Here is a 15434-nt window from a genome sequence, read left to right on the forward strand (position 1 = left end):
ATAATAGTTTTTAAAAGAAACATTTCAACACTCTTAACAGATTGCTTGTCAGAAGAAAGTATATTATGATTAACAAGTCGAGAATAGGAAAATAATGATGTTGTAAGCTTGTCACAAAAGCTAAATCTCTTTAAACTTCACAAGAAAGGGAGGGGAGGACCAGAAGAGATATTAATGAATGATGCTAAATCTTAACAAATAAGAAAAATCAGCATGTGTCACCAGTTACATGCAAAATGGAAAATCCTCCTTTCATGTAAAGATTAGGCAACAGGACATATAAAATTTTCCACTTTCTAAGTTTCTATGCCCTCTTAGGAGTTACAATTTTCAATATCTTGTTTCGTCACATTATTATCTGCACTACCCTTACTTTCCATTTTCCTTATGTTCAGTACTATCTACATTAATGACAGCATTCTCTGCACTATTCTGATTCAAGATGGCACTCACTTCAGCTTTATCCGATGAATCTAAAGATTGTGTTCTCTGCTCATTGCCTTCTGGTTTGTTGCTATTATCTTCATTCTTGGCATCTGTTTTTGCACTAGTTTTCTCTTTGGTACTCACTTCCAAAGGCCCTAGCTTAGCTTCAAGATCCTTGACAATAATTTTTAAAGATCTGACATCCCGAGCCTCTGCTAACCCGCTGCTTGATGATGCCTGTCACAAGAAACTAAAAGTTTAAATATTGATCATACCAATAAAATTTAGGTATCTCTCTTTCCATATAATGTGGCAAGATAAATATCAACTAATGACAAAAGTTTAATTTCATGCCTCCATCAATGGATGATCTAATGCCACAACTTAAGCTTATCAACTTTAGTAGAAAAACCAAATTCATTCCCTAAAACTCCTGTTAAAAGCATTTTCTGACCATAAACTACTATACAAGGAGGAAATCCAGCAGAAATTGAGAACTTGATTGAATCAAGGGTTGAAAGCAATCAACTAATCTGAAGCATAATTCTTACCAGGAAGTTCTCAAATAACCAAAAAAATAATATAATACACTAACAACTAATAATATAATACACTAACAACTAGTGTATTATATTATAAACAGCCACAGCCAAATGGTTAAAATGCCAGAGTCTCAGTAATGTTTAAAAATTAATATTGACAAATTCATCAACCGATTACTATTGCTATCACCTTTTCTATCCTTTTTATGGGGGGAAGACAATACCTTCTATCCAATCTATATACTTTAGAACGTATACAACTCAACTAAGCAAAAGATTTTGGTGCATCACTGATCATGATTATCTTTAAAAATTAAGACGGTCTAAATTTCAATTAGGCTTAAGATCAACAGGTATTAAACATATGAAACAAGATAACAAAGGAGGCCAAAAGAGCCAATCAGGCTTTAGCATGTTGGAGGAGAAAATGACCAAAGGAATTTGATAGCTGCACACTCAAAATTATCCAAATAACCTTTCTATGTGTTATCTTTCTCGAGGAGGAATCTGGATGTGGCCATGAATGGGTCTTGAATGGTCTAATACAAAGTCAAGCGTGTTAAAATCAAATTAAGCTAATACATAGACTATATCAGCTCTAACCCTTGTTGATGCTTCTGCAGTATCCATGATGATTCAAACATGATGAAAATAATGAAACTAAAACAAATATTTAAAATGTATTGAGATAACAGCTTTGTCAAGGGTTTAATTTGATGCATATCAGTTAAAAACTTTTTAAAATTATCAGCTAATTTTGTGTCGGCACATCATTTAATGCATTTAATTGTGTTAACAATTATATGAGATATCAAACTTATTAAATAATGGGGTAATACATATGCAAATGTAAAACTATTTTACACTCAAGTATATCAATTAAATTGTTTTGTCAAATGCTATATCTTTTAACATTACTAAAAAAAACTCACTTAAAAGTTCAACTGAAACGTGAGCCTTGAAAACTTATTAAAGTGGAAAAAGTTTTGTGGCCGTACTTTCAAAACTAACTCTGCTTAATCAACCCTCATTCACTTATATAAATGACTCAGTTTTCCTTTAACAGTCCCTCAATATGAAAGTCTTTTGAAGTATTTAGAATGTTTTCAAACAGAACAAATTTTCGGCTTAAAATTTTAAATAAAAATCAGTGCCGAATTTCAGTCATGGAAGTTTTTGGTTACACCAAAATCACCCTCTCTCTTTATTGTTTATATTGACTAACCTGTAAAATTTGCTCTACTCGTCGCTTAAGATCTTCACCAGATGCTTCCTTGTGGATGCCTTTAAGCATGTGCAGTAAGTGAGAACGAAGATCATCTGAACAATGTTTCTCAATCATACATTGTGCAATAGCAGATCTACAACCCGCTGCATAGAAAGGACAATTTACAAGCTTCATTGGACAAACAGTTATGCAGTGCCTATCCATCTCACGTCTCATAATGCTATCTAAGCACTTTTGTTCACATGGAATTATCTGGAAAGGACAATGTGAATCATGATCCTTCAAATGACCAGCACTAAATCTGGAATTGCATCCCTCATTTTGGCAGATCACAGGTCTGAAGATGCAATCACCAACATGGTTTGCTAGATCTTCAGCAGAACTAAAATTCATGCTGCAATGAAATGAGTTCTTAAAGTCAACATTCCTAAGCAAAGTTGCTGCAACTTTTTCTCTTCTATCCAATGACCAAAAACTTTTCATTTCCATCTCTTGAACAAAATCATCTATTTTGTCTTCTCTCTTCTCACTTAGCAGCCATCCCGAAACCTGACTTAACAAATTCCTCTTGGAACTTACAAAGTCATCAACAAAATAAGAAATAATATCAAAAGGGTGATCTGATACTTTACCATCAGGATCACCTTCTAAGATAACAGATTCAGCAACAAATGATTCACTTCTTTGGGTAAGACAATCTATCATTTCTTTTCTCAAATCAACAGCCACTGAACCAGGAGTCTTGAAGGGATCTCCTGTTGTGTTATCAACACAAGCAGAGGCTAGTCCTGGCAGTAGCATTTGAGCCAGCTTGTGAATAAGTTCTGTTTCACAAAGATCACAATGGAACAAGGGACCTCCCTCCTTCTTATCTTCAATCTTCTTAGGCCCAAGGTCCACATCCGTTGTAGGCAGATCCATGCTTGATAAAACCTACATGTTAAGTTTCATATAGAAAACATCATCATATACTCTTTCATATCCTTGAAAACACTTACAATTTTTTTTTTTTTTTTTTTTATTTTTTAAATTTCTCCATTCTCATCAAATTCATTGTTTTATCCTCTCTTTCACTTCGTATTTTCGAGCTCTCCTATAAGGAAGATATCAACATCTACTACACAATATTGACTATATATTTATGTACCTCAGGATAACAGATATCATCATCATTTATGAAAAACACACACACAGAGAGAAAGAGAGAAGAGGAATTTATCAACAGTAACACATTTGCATCTAAATAGTCCAACAATTTTCAAAATCTGGTTTTTCCACCTCTCCTGATTAATTTCCAAATAGTCCAAGAAACCCAACACATGAATCTCCAAAATCCAGTGAAACTCAACTTTAACGTTCCGTTCCACTCGGAAGACACACAATAAAACGTTTAAAAATTGAAACTTGATAAGGGACCCATTTCACCTTGGGACATAAATTTATTGCAATGCAACGCAACCCAATAGATTTCAGTAAAGCAAAACCGTGTACGATCCCATCACAAACAAAAATAATGACAAAATTGCTGGGAAAAAGAAAGATAAAAAGCAAAATAAAATTACCGACAACACGTGTTCTGTTCTGAGATCTAAAATGTTATAGCTCTAAAGGATCACTGATTCAGACATCATGATTCAGGTTGATGCAGAAGAAGGCATAGATTTTTTGTTTTATAGCCAACTGTTTTAACCGTCTACTGTCAGGAACGAACTCATCAATTTAAAGGAATATGCTAGATCTCATCAATAATTTATTTACAATATGCATTATGTTTAGGAGAATAAATTCGATAAGTGATATGGTACTGAGTGATTTATGAAACTTATAAAATTAATAAATTGTAATAATCGCACACTGTAATTGAGCTAATAAAATAGACTTATTAAATTGAGTTAATAAATTGTAAGCCTACTTCACGAGCGAAGATACAGTGCAGCGGGACTAAAAAAAATAGGATGGGACTGAAGTGAAAGAAAGAGAGAAAAAGTTGGAGAGAAAGAAAAGAGAAAAAAAAAAAGAAAAAAAATTAATACACGTGTCAATTCTTGAATGGAAGGACCACGATGGTCCTGGATATATTAAAAATTTCCCTACTTCACACGTAGTAGTGTTAAATTATAAAAAAGAAAATATGCATACACTGATACCATGTGTGTTTCTTAAAAACATTATAAGTTAACTTTAATGGGACAGGTTATATTTACAAACTTTTTTGTTTACAAACTCTTACAAACTACACTATATTCTTCCGGGAGAATACAAACTTATACAAACTACACTATGTTCTTCCGGGAGAATATAGTGTAATTTGTAAACAAATTCAAAAAAATTTGTAAACAGATCCTGTCCCAACTTTAATTACTATTAATATGATTAAATATTAACTTTTATCTATATTTATAGAAGATTATATATATAAACTTTTTGTTTACAAACTCTTACAAACTACACTATATCTCACCAGTAAATACACTCTTAAGTAGAGTATTACCGATCAAATATAGTATAATTTATAAGTTTGTAAAAAAAAAAAAAAAATTGTAAACAAACCCTTCTCAATATTTATATATTAGATTTCAAAATTAATTAATCGATTAGCGTTAGAACTAGTAGACGAAATATATAAGACTTATAATAATGATTACCGATGCTGGTTACGATACTTTGAACTAAATTAATGAAAATTTATGCGTAATAATGACTGCAATAGTTGCATAAGTAGCAATTTCAAAGGCTCACCTACATAACTCACATTCCATCTTAAACTCTTGTTATGAGCACAAGAGAATAATTTTAATTTGTTTTTGTATTTCGGCGCTGAAATTGCAAGACAAGATATTCCACTCACAGCCACAACGTGACACATATAGAGCGTCATGGATTACAATAATATGCAGCAACTCAAGTTTTTAACTGAAAATCATATCTAAATAACTCAGCTTAGTAAGCAGAAAAAAAGAGAGAATTTTGAAGATATTTTAAATGACGGGGAAATACTTTCAAAGCAAGCTACAATGGCTCATTTTGGAGCATAAGCGTAAAGAGAACAAAATATAATGGTTACATTCTCGAAATGAGTTGCAATCAAACACTATCCCAACAATACATCGTTGTTTAATCTATAAGCGCAAAACATTTATCATCCTTAGTAACTACTGTGAAGCTAGCGACAAAGAATAAGAATAAAATGGCCTATATTTCCTCTCTAATCCTCAACCTCAACATCTAACTGGGGTAACCAAAATTATCAAAGGCATGTCTTTATCTTGCATTGCACATTTGATGCATTTACATCTCATCTTACAAGCTCTCATCCATGCACTTAATTTAATCTGCAGAAAGCTGATTATAGAACCACTAAATTTACAGATGCCTCCGACCAAGATTTAAATCCTGTTTCCGGTGATTTAGGAAAATTTGTACTGTTTAGTTCTCATGCCTTAACAAACCCAACCTTTTCCTCTTTGGATCTCCAGAATGGAAGCAAGCTGAATAATTCAAAACTAAAGCAGTGATGATTCAAGCCAGAGTACTCTCCACATATTCCATTGCTTTCCTCTTCACAGATTCAATTCGTTCTTCATCACCTTGGGACTTCTCATAATCAAGATACTTTTTAAACAAGAACTGCAAATCAAGGAAACAAAGTCCCCAGTAAGCCTGATAGGAAAATTACAAAACATCAGCAAAACTGGTAAGATAGATGAGCACACACCTTCATCTTTTTAGGTGGGAGGCTCAGACTAACTGCCCTTTCAAACAGTGCGCGGATTACATCTTCATCTTTAAGTTGAATTTCCTATCAAGTATACAAGAATGTTAGGTTCATAATAATATTACTACAAAAAGAAAAGGAGGTAGTGAACGATATACTTGATCAAGATAAACACTCCACAAGTCTGTTCTCTTTGGATATTCCCGTAGAATTCCTTCAAACAAGGATCGCCCCCGATCTGGAACCCCACTCTTGAATTCAAGAATAGCTGTCTGAGAGAGAAATTTAATATGCTTATGTCGGGGAAGGCTTAACAAAGCACGATTGACAACTGGTTGAATTCCATCCTGCTTTTGCTTCAAAAGACTCTGCACACGCCTCAACCAAACCTAAAACCCAGAGTAGAGTAAGTTTCATATATAATTTTTATGAAGACAAGAATAGGATTTATATTTAAAAGTTCACATAGTACTTTGCATGAATGCTTGAACTTCTTTGACATTTTACTGAGAAGTTCATCAGCTAAATTATGCTGCTCGGTCCTCTCATACATTCCCAAGAGTGCTAGATGGACTTTTTTGGGATCATTGTACTGTAGAGCTCTCTGGAATACTTTCATAACAGCCTCCTACACAAAAAACAATAAAAGTAAGCATACTCCACGTAACCATATTAGTGGCAAACAAAAAGTGAAATTGCTCTTCTATTACCTCTCTAGGATTTCCATACTTATTTTCCAAATTGAAGTAAGCCTTCCAGATGTTTAGCTTCTCATTTTCTTCACGGATATTTATTGTCCTCAAAGCCCTTCAAAATTATGGATTAAAAAGAGCAAGGAAGTCAGGATGACTCAGGTCATTTGACATATTCACAGATGGAGGTATTGTGAGAAGTTGAAGAGAAAGGGAGGGAGAGAGGAGGAGGGAGGAAGAAAGAGGGGGGGCGGGGGTTAAAGTCACCAAGAAAAGTAAAACCCTGCCTCTCCGGGTCTATAAAGTAGAAACAAGTTCAGTGTTTAAAAGAATGTTGCAAAACAAAAAATCAGAAAGAACACAATCAAGGGAAACAACAAACTGCAAGAATCATGATTTCTCCACACTTTGTCAAGATAAAAATACTAGAAAGCTTTAGTATAGGTACTCTTTTTGGCCTAGGACTTGCATTAGAAGAGGATTGTGTTTATTCCTCTGGTGCTCTGCTCATGAGTCATGGCTATTACAAGGGATTTTTCATCACTACGCTGTTTCCTTCTTTTTCTATTTAGGAAAATATCTAATCCTCCCCTACTTTTACTTTACTCCTTTTCTCTCTAATAAATTGGGAAAAAAATCTTAGTATTCAAATCAACGTTAACAAAATCAAGTTTGAATTTCATTAGAATTTAAACCAAACTCAAAATCATAGTTCTTTAGGATTTACCTTTCAGCAATTGAGCGGGCTTTCTCAACATCGGCCAATGAAATCATGAAATCCATGTATTTTATCCAGACAAAACTGCTATTAGGAGAACTTCTAACCAGCTTTTCGTACTCATCAGCAGTTCTTGGTACATCCTCCTCCAGTAGTCTTTCCTCAGCAGCCCTAATTTGTTTCTCCCTGTACAGAATAGTTGCCATATATTAAAAATCAAAAAGAAAAATAAGAAGAAAAAAAAATCAATAGAGATAGCATTGTACATGAAGCAATAACAATAACCATTATATCAACCTTTCTTCCTTTGTTTTTTTCTTTTCACGCCTCTTCTGCTTTTCATCTCTGGTGCCTTCATTTGCATGTTCTTCACTTTGACTATTAGTGTTATTTATATCAAATTGATCACAGTCATCAAGGTCAACATCAAGTGGAGGAATGTACGCCCTTTCTTCTGCTTGGGATAGAATTGTGAAATGATCAATTTCACCTTCAACATCTATATTTGAGGTTTCAAGCAAACTACTATTCATTCCATCTGCAATAGGTTCATCTGATCCTTCCTCTAAAGGTATTTGAAGCACAGTTTCATCCTCCATATATGAATTCTTCATTCCTAAAGAAATTCTCTGTCTTTCTTCATCAACCTGATAACATATGTTAGACAAATACAATTAAAAAAATTGGTAAATTAGTAACACTGATCGAGCAAGAAGCCTATCTCATGTAAGACAATCAAGAATTCAAGATAATGAAGAATTAACATTTTATAATCTCTATGCAATTTCAGAAGGTAATTTTCAATGAACATTAATTATTTTACAAAATTTTAGAATAATTAAGATGGAATTAGAGTCTTAATAAGTTACCATATAGTTTAGGAGTGTTCTAGCAGGGTTTTAGTTATTAGTCAACTTTTGTTATGCCTGTAAAAGGCACCAAATAAATTACTACTATTTTCATTCATTCTCAATGATATTCAAGGAACTGGCCCTATTTCCATTGGATTCCAGATTATTCAAGGGTTCTAGCATGTACTTGTATAGCTTTAGTATAGCTTTGTATCTGTACTACAGGACCCAGAGTAATCTGGGTGCACCCTATTTCTGTTGTGTTGTGCCAACCTGTCATCTGTTAAGATAGTTAGAAATCTATTAGCATTCAGTTACTCTGATAAAGCTTGCTTAACAAGCTTCGATGTAATATATATTACACAGCTCTGGGTTTCAGAACAGTGACTTCAATCATAATCAAAGAATCTCAGTTTTCTTTCCTCACACTTTTCTCTCCTTTTCATTCCGTTTCTTTCACTCTTTTATCATGCAACCTACTGAACCATTAAGACATTTATCTGACTGGAATGCCTTTATAATACAGAACCATTAAGACATTTATCTGACTGGAATGCCTTTATAATACAGAAACAATAAATGAGTTTCACGTAAAGCACTTCTATTATACAATATACATATAATGATATAATCATTCACAATTGATAGCTAGAAATTGTAGTGCCAAATAAAAATAAAAGAAATTCTAGCAACACACTCTTCGACACAAATTTTTCAACACTAACTATTGGATGAATTATATGTTGGTCCAACTAAATAAGCTGGAGCCACGCTTTAATTAGTGGGAGCTGCATGAAATTCACCCAATAGTAAAGTGTGCTAGAAGAGTGTATTAAAGAGAGTGTTGCTAGCAGTTTTCTTACAAAGTATAGAAGCATCTAAATTTCTCCTGGTAAAAATAAAGGAAACAGTAACATATCTGAAGTTTTTGTGCTTGAATTACCTTTAATATTCTTGCATTTACTTTCTCTCCAGCTCTATACTTTGTTTCAATGTTCTCGATATGATTATCAGAAACCTCTGATACATGGCACAATCCAACCTAGGTATATGAAAAAGCATAATCAAGAGAGATCACATAATCAAATAGACTGCTACCACTTTCTTAAGAGCATGGTTCATGGAAAATCATAATTTTGACATAAACACAACCACAACCAAGAATACGATTTTTGGTCGAAGCTGTAAGCATTTGAGCTATCCAAACCAAGAAATAGATAAACCATGAAATTTTAATTTTTTTATTTATATATTTTGACTAATTTAAAAAAAAAGCTCAAAGCATGAAATACCATGTTTGTGTTGTCAATTGCAATGAATAAACCAAATGACTCGACCCGCTTAATCGTGCCAGTTATAACATCACCAACATGAAATTTACTCAAATCAATAATCTCAGATTTTGATGTACTGGAAACAGTTGATGTCTTCAGTGTTACTTCAACACGATTTGAAAGAGGCTCCACAGATATAACCCTGCCATTTTCTGTCTCAGTACATTTCTCCATTGACCTCACATTAGAAAATGGAGTGAAACAATACGCTGATTACTTACCTGCCAATTACAAGTTTTCCAACAGGAAATTCTTTCTCAAGATCTTTAACATATTGATCGGACAGATTGGACAGAAGAATTTTGGCATCAATCTTTCGAGAAAGCAAAATGAAACATCCTTTTGGCGAGACATTTTTAACATAACCCTGTCCAAAAGAAGACACACTACAATAAATCCATATGATCAAAATCCCACATCAAGGGGAAATAAAAAACAAAGTGACAAGCGAAAAAGATATGCCCCCCAATACATTAGATATAGAAATAAATTCTCAGCATTGCAATTGATCAAAGAAGGATCAGAACTTATTATGACAGGTAAAACAGCATTACTGTCACGAAACCAACCAGCCAAACGAGAGGTTATGAGGGTTATGGTAGCAGTTATGAAATAAATTTTAGGTATAAGGAGGAACGTCTTAGAAGATAGGCAGCCAATTATTTTGTGAGTGTTTGGTTGAGAGTCTTAGATTTAGGGGCTAGTCCCTTGGCAAGAGAGTGCTCTTGTATTCATTGCTTAATTTATTTAAGAAAATCTTCCTTTCTCTTATCTTACTGTTGTTAAGGTATATTCTTGTGGGAGTAGACCATCCATATGGCTGGTTTCGAAACTGTTGAGATATATAAAACCATTAATTAGCCTCACCTAATAGCTTAAGCTTTTGGGTTGAATTGGTTCTTTACATGGTATCAGAGCCTCGTGTCCCGGGTTCGATCCTCGCCGCCCCCCACTTTCTTTCAAGTGGAATTTCTTTGTTCGCACAGGTAAGTGAGTTTGTGCATTGTCCACTCTTTAAGCCCAGTGGGCTCTCGTGTGAGGGGGCGTGTTGAGATATATAAAACCATTAATTAGCCTCACCTAATAGCTTAAGCTTTTGGGTTGAATTGGTTCTTTACAGAAACAATTACACACATTCACATTCTGTCTCATGACAGGTTTTCCATTGCCAGTTGAAAATTGAACTAAATATGATTTTTAAGAAAATCAGTATACTATATTTGGTTTTAGTGTCAGAAATTTACCAGTACCTTTGAATCATCTGCATACAGTAATCATAGTATATAATTACAACCAATTATAGCAAGAAAAAGTGGAAATCCAGAATTTATTATACCAAGACTTTCTTATAATTAACAACAAAATACTGCTACGGAGATTTTAAACAGAAATGATAACTATATAACTTAAAATGACAGTGTCAGTACAATGCAAAACCAAAACATTATATATGACAAATTAAGAAAGGGCTCAGATGTCCTCCCCAAGAAAAATACAAAGATAGATGTTAGGCGGTCAAGGGGAGCATATCCAAGGGAGGAAGGATGTTGCAAATTCAAGCATGAGTGATGAAGTCCCGCATTGGTTAAAAATCGACTAAGTAAGGACCATATAAGTGAAAAGACCCATTGATTCATTGCTTCAAGGTTTTAAGTTAAAATGTGATGTTAAGCACACTTATTGTGGTTTCTTACTTAGCCCATTAATGCATATCTCCCCAGTTTGGACTCTCCCCAACCATCTAATAGGGCTAGGTTACAAGACTATTAAGTCTTGTCACTGAAGAAAGATCATCATCACCAACAGTCTTGTCACATGGCAATCAGGTCACATGGCTTTCACCTAATAAGTTAAGCTAATGCGAATATTGTTTATGCCGCGATCAAAACCAAGGAGACCATTTACTTTGTAGATTGGTGCCCCACTGTTTTTCAGTGTGTTATTAAAACTATGTTTTTCTTGGCAATGTGGCTCAAGTGTTTGGTCGCATTGATCACAAGTATGACCTCATGGATGCCAAATGTTCTTTTGTCCACTAGTACGTCGATGAGGAGAGTATGGATGAAAGTTTGGTTTGTCACTTAGCCCTATTAGGTAGTCAGGGGGAGCCCAACATAGGAGAGGCATCCATTAATGGGCTAAGTGACAAACCACAATAAGTTGGATTAACACTTCCTCTCAACTCAAAATCTTATGCCAATGAATTTATAGGTCTTTTCACTTATATAGTTCTTACTTAATTCATTCTTAACCAAGCGAGACTTCATCACTCACACTTGAATTCTGAATAATTGAACACTGAAATTTAAGAGCAAAATGCTCAAAACACATCAGTATTTTCTTTATTTTTAACAAATCTTCCTCTTTTGAAACCCTACACAAAGTTCCTTTGGATTTTCCAGATTTTTAGACTTCACCCACTCAAGGGAGATCTTGTAGATTTTCAAAAAGAATTTCAACTCGTGAAAAAATCAAGAAAATTTATGGCAGATAGCCGTTTTTTTCAACTTTGTAGATTTCAAGAAAGAAATGTCAGCTAGTGAAAAAATCAACAAAGTGTACGCATGATAGCAATATTTATATCAACTTTGTAGATTTTCGAAAAAGAATGCAGGCCTGTGAAAAAACGAAGAAAATAATGAGGGAGATTGCAGTATTTATCAACCAAAAATATACCCCCTCCTTAGTTGAAAATTCTTACTCAGCCCCAACCCACATTTTATTATCAATTCAAATGATTGTAAAAGCATAACCTGCCATGTAAATAATGAATGCTACAACTTATTAACAAATCAAAATTCCATCAGAAACAACACAACAGTAAGTGCACATGTCACATTAAAGAAGCTCATGTAAAGCCTAGAAAAAAAAAAAGGAATAATGAAAAGTTAAGAAAAAGAACAAAAAGCCCAATACCTTTACAACCATGTCAGGATGAAGATCCTCGATCTTTTCCTTACATTTGCCATTAGAATGTCTGAAAAATCAATAACCAATAGTATTATATTTGGATATAAATTATCAGGTACAACAAAGATACAATCATGTTATATTAGTATACAATGTAAAGGTTATTAAACATGATGAGCTGATAGGAATAAAAAATAGGCACATGCAACACATTAAACATAAGGCAATCAAATGAAATCAGACTCTCAAGTTAGATGTTTAAATTCAAAATAGATAACTTGCAGGTGCAGTAACAAAAACCTCAGAAAAAGATGTTATAATTTCGACGTTTTAGGATTAATAAGTTAAATGCTGCATCCAAAGCAAGGAAATTCAAAAAGAGAAGAAAAGAAGAGACCTTTTTGCTGAAATAATTGAAAGCGAAAATGCTATGAACAGGATACCATGTCCAGCCAAAAGACTTAAACCAGATTGGCTGGTTGGCAGAATAAGAATGAGGAGCTATAGATGTTTAAAGTCAGACCAAGGAGACAATTACATTAATAGTACCCTTGCAAACTTGTAAAAGTATTTTTCACTTTTCAGCCAATTGCCAATTCAATGTAGTCTGTTATATCAAGTTGTTTGCAATGTTATAAACGCATAAACTCACTAGCAATACTAATGAAGGCTTAATCAAGTGAGTAAATGGCAATTGCATATTAGTACAAAAAATCATAGGGCCAAGGCTAGGACTTTATTTAAAGATTCATGACTATGTATCAGAACTCACACAATGCTATGAAGATCTGCAGAGTCCTGAGAGAGCGTCCCATTGAAAGAACGCAATGACAAGTCCACATGAACAGTTCCCTTGACAGTGTGGCTGACTTCAAGAACTACACATTTGACAAATTGCCCTTCATGATATCCAGACAAAGGATCAGGCACCAAGGTGTCTTTAAGTTCAGTAAAATGAACTTTTCCATATATATGAGGACCAATTTGGACAAGTAATCCACCAACACCTGGAAGTATTTTACTAATCCTTCCACCTAAAATATCTCCTTCGTGAATATATGCTGTTAAATCCTTATTCACAATGTTAATTTGTGGCTCCTCACTAATACTGCAAGCGAGAGCAGAAAAGGGGTGTAGAACCAACCGCAATAGCTTCTTCTCCCAGTTGATACTCAGAACATGACCAGAAACAGGTTGTCCAACATGATATCGATTCTGGAAATCCTCAAGCTTGCTGGGTTCAGTAGCACTATCAAGAATATATAGCTGAGCTCTTATATTTCGAGATATTGTTAACCAAACCCATTCACTTTCTACTTTATATACATAACCAGCCACACATTGCCCAATTCTAAAGTCAAGATTTCCAGATACATTGTCTCCGGTATCACTGGAACCTGAAGTGAAGTTGAGATTACATATTAAATCCAGAAAGACTGATAACTTTCATAATAACAAGTAGATACTGTTGAGATTGAATAAAATGATTATGATAGTTTTCATAAGACAACGAACTCAAATAAAAGGGCAGACTGGAATAGCATAAATGAACACCAAAACAAATTTCAATCACGGGTTTTTTATATCAATCATTTTAAAACCTTTACGACAGTTGGCAGTTGGGTAAGAAAATGCAATTGCCCTCTATTTCAATGAACATTAAATTGATATCTATATATATAATGACTAGAACAAATATCATTAAAGGGTATAACTAACGTAAAAATACCTCCCAATTAGAATGTAGCTATTCAATCAACTCCTAAGCAGCACCAAGATAAACATTTGTACCATTCATGCTACATGGTTATAAAAAAAATTGCTGGACTTCAAAGTTCACCGGTCCTTCTGTATAAACTCTTTAATGCACAAATTACCTAGTATTTCAAACACTCATTCTTTTCCATGTATTTGGCAATGAGTCGTACTTTACCTGTAAGCATTTCAGGTTTGATTGATAGCTCCCACTGTGAGCCCTTCCTATTGCTACCTGCTTCATTTGGCTTTGCAACAATCCTTGCCATCACTGTTTGTCCAATTTTGTAGCTAGAAAATGGACTTTCGATAACATTTGAATCATGTACCTGCCCATAGGTAGGCACCCAACCAATGAGAAACATTCAAATAGCAAATCAACAAAAGGGTAAGCCTCGCTGCAACAGTAAGGTTTCTGCTGCGTGACCTTGGCCACAATTTCCAGCAGCAGAAACAGCATATCAGCTAACAGGGTAAGGCTGCATACATCTGAAACTGAAAGCCCCACAAAGACAGAAGCTTTGTGCATTGGGAAGTTTTAGACATCATATCTACGCATGCTAATTTAAATATTGACACCAGAAACACAGGGGAGTTACCTCTGTTATGTGAACCCTGCCATGTAGGCCAAATCCAAACTTCAGTTTAAGTTCAAGTGATTTGACTTCAGTAATCTGGACAACAATGTCATCAAAAAGCAAATTCATGAAACACATTTTTATTTGGATAGAACAAGAAGCATTATTTCAGGGAAAGGTCAATCTACATGAAGAAAGACCAAAGATAGTAAAATGGGAAATAATCATCAATAAACAAGCACAGCAGTGCAAAAAAGCTCTTCAATCGAGGTTCTCTTAAGGAAGCTATAGATAGAGCACCAATGAGAAGCCATAAAAACTATTCTATCCATTAGAGTGGACAAAACAACAAGCTCTGCAATCATGAGACTTTTATTAGCTAAAAGAAAAAATAATCAAAAAATAAATAATTGAAGCTTACTATGGTTCCACATAGCCTGGCATGTCACTATGCAGTGAGAATCTAATAAATACATATACATACCCCCATAGACATATATATACAGTTTAAATAAACTAGAAAAATCCACATACCTCTGCCTCAACCAGAGATCCCACTTTATAGCCAGATTTCTTCTTGGTTCTTTTAGAACTAGATGTCTCATTTACCTCATTAAGAAGTAAAAGCAACCTTCCCGATGTTTCGGGGCTTGGAAGAGCCATAACAGTTGCAACAATGCTGACC

At 34.3% G+C, this 15434-nt stretch overlaps 2 protein-coding genes across 3 annotated transcripts in view; both read right to left on the bottom strand.

The window, feature by feature from the left end:
* Nucleotides 1-369: 369 nt before the first annotated feature.
* On the bottom strand, nucleotides 370-3117 carry LOC133304688 (uncharacterized). The gene is made up of 2 exons (XM_061504745.1): nucleotides 2194-3117; nucleotides 370-663 (listed from the first exon to the last, which is right to left on the bottom strand). Exons 1-2 carry the CDS (start codon nucleotides 3115-3117, stop codon nucleotides 370-372), a joined length of 1218 nt encoding a protein of 405 aa, XP_061360729.1.
* A 2110-nt stretch (nucleotides 3118-5227) lies between these two features.
* Nucleotides 5228-15434, bottom strand: part of LOC133304679 (rRNA biogenesis protein RRP5) — a 43744-nt gene continuing 33537 nt past the window's right edge. For both annotated transcript variants that reach the window (XM_061504734.1, XM_061504735.1), the window contains 15 exons: nucleotides 15284-15428; nucleotides 14771-14845; nucleotides 14350-14500; nucleotides 13189-13813; nucleotides 12423-12483; nucleotides 9728-9873; nucleotides 9465-9648; nucleotides 9116-9214; nucleotides 7619-7968; nucleotides 7331-7507; nucleotides 6622-6718; nucleotides 6384-6539; nucleotides 6070-6300; nucleotides 5912-5995; nucleotides 5228-5823 (listed from right to left, as the gene is read on the bottom strand). In XM_061504734.1, the coding sequence (XP_061360718.1) occupies nucleotides 5716-5823; nucleotides 5912-5995; nucleotides 6070-6300; nucleotides 6384-6539; nucleotides 6622-6718; nucleotides 7331-7507; nucleotides 7619-7968; nucleotides 9116-9214; nucleotides 9465-9648; nucleotides 9728-9873; nucleotides 12423-12483; nucleotides 13189-13813; nucleotides 14350-14500; nucleotides 14771-14845; nucleotides 15284-15428 (2689 nt within the window). In that variant the 3' untranslated portion in view covers nucleotides 5228-5715. The remainder of the gene's footprint in view (nucleotides 5824-5911; nucleotides 5996-6069; nucleotides 6301-6383; nucleotides 6540-6621; nucleotides 6719-7330; nucleotides 7508-7618; nucleotides 7969-9115; nucleotides 9215-9464; nucleotides 9649-9727; nucleotides 9874-12422; nucleotides 12484-13188; nucleotides 13814-14349; nucleotides 14501-14770; nucleotides 14846-15283; nucleotides 15429-15434) is intronic.

This window comes from Gastrolobium bilobum, unplaced genomic scaffold (assembly GCF_033153095.1).
Source record: "Gastrolobium bilobum isolate Gb01-03AN ecotype WA unplaced genomic scaffold, APGP_CSIRO_Gbil_v1 utg9112, whole genome shotgun sequence".
In the NCBI taxonomy this organism is placed as follows: Eukaryota; Viridiplantae; Streptophyta; class Magnoliopsida; order Fabales; family Fabaceae; genus Gastrolobium; species Gastrolobium bilobum.

Excerpts from the sequence above, each read along its gene's own strand:
- LOC133304688 (XM_061504745.1), bottom strand. The coding sequence starts at position 3,117 with ATGGATCTGCCTACAACGGATGTGGACCTTGGGCCTAAGAAGATTGAA. Across the intron at positions 664-2,193 it reads GAGTAGAGCAAATTTTACAG|GCATCATCAAGCAGCGGGTT; the intron begins GTTAGTCAATAT and ends TTCTTGTGACAG.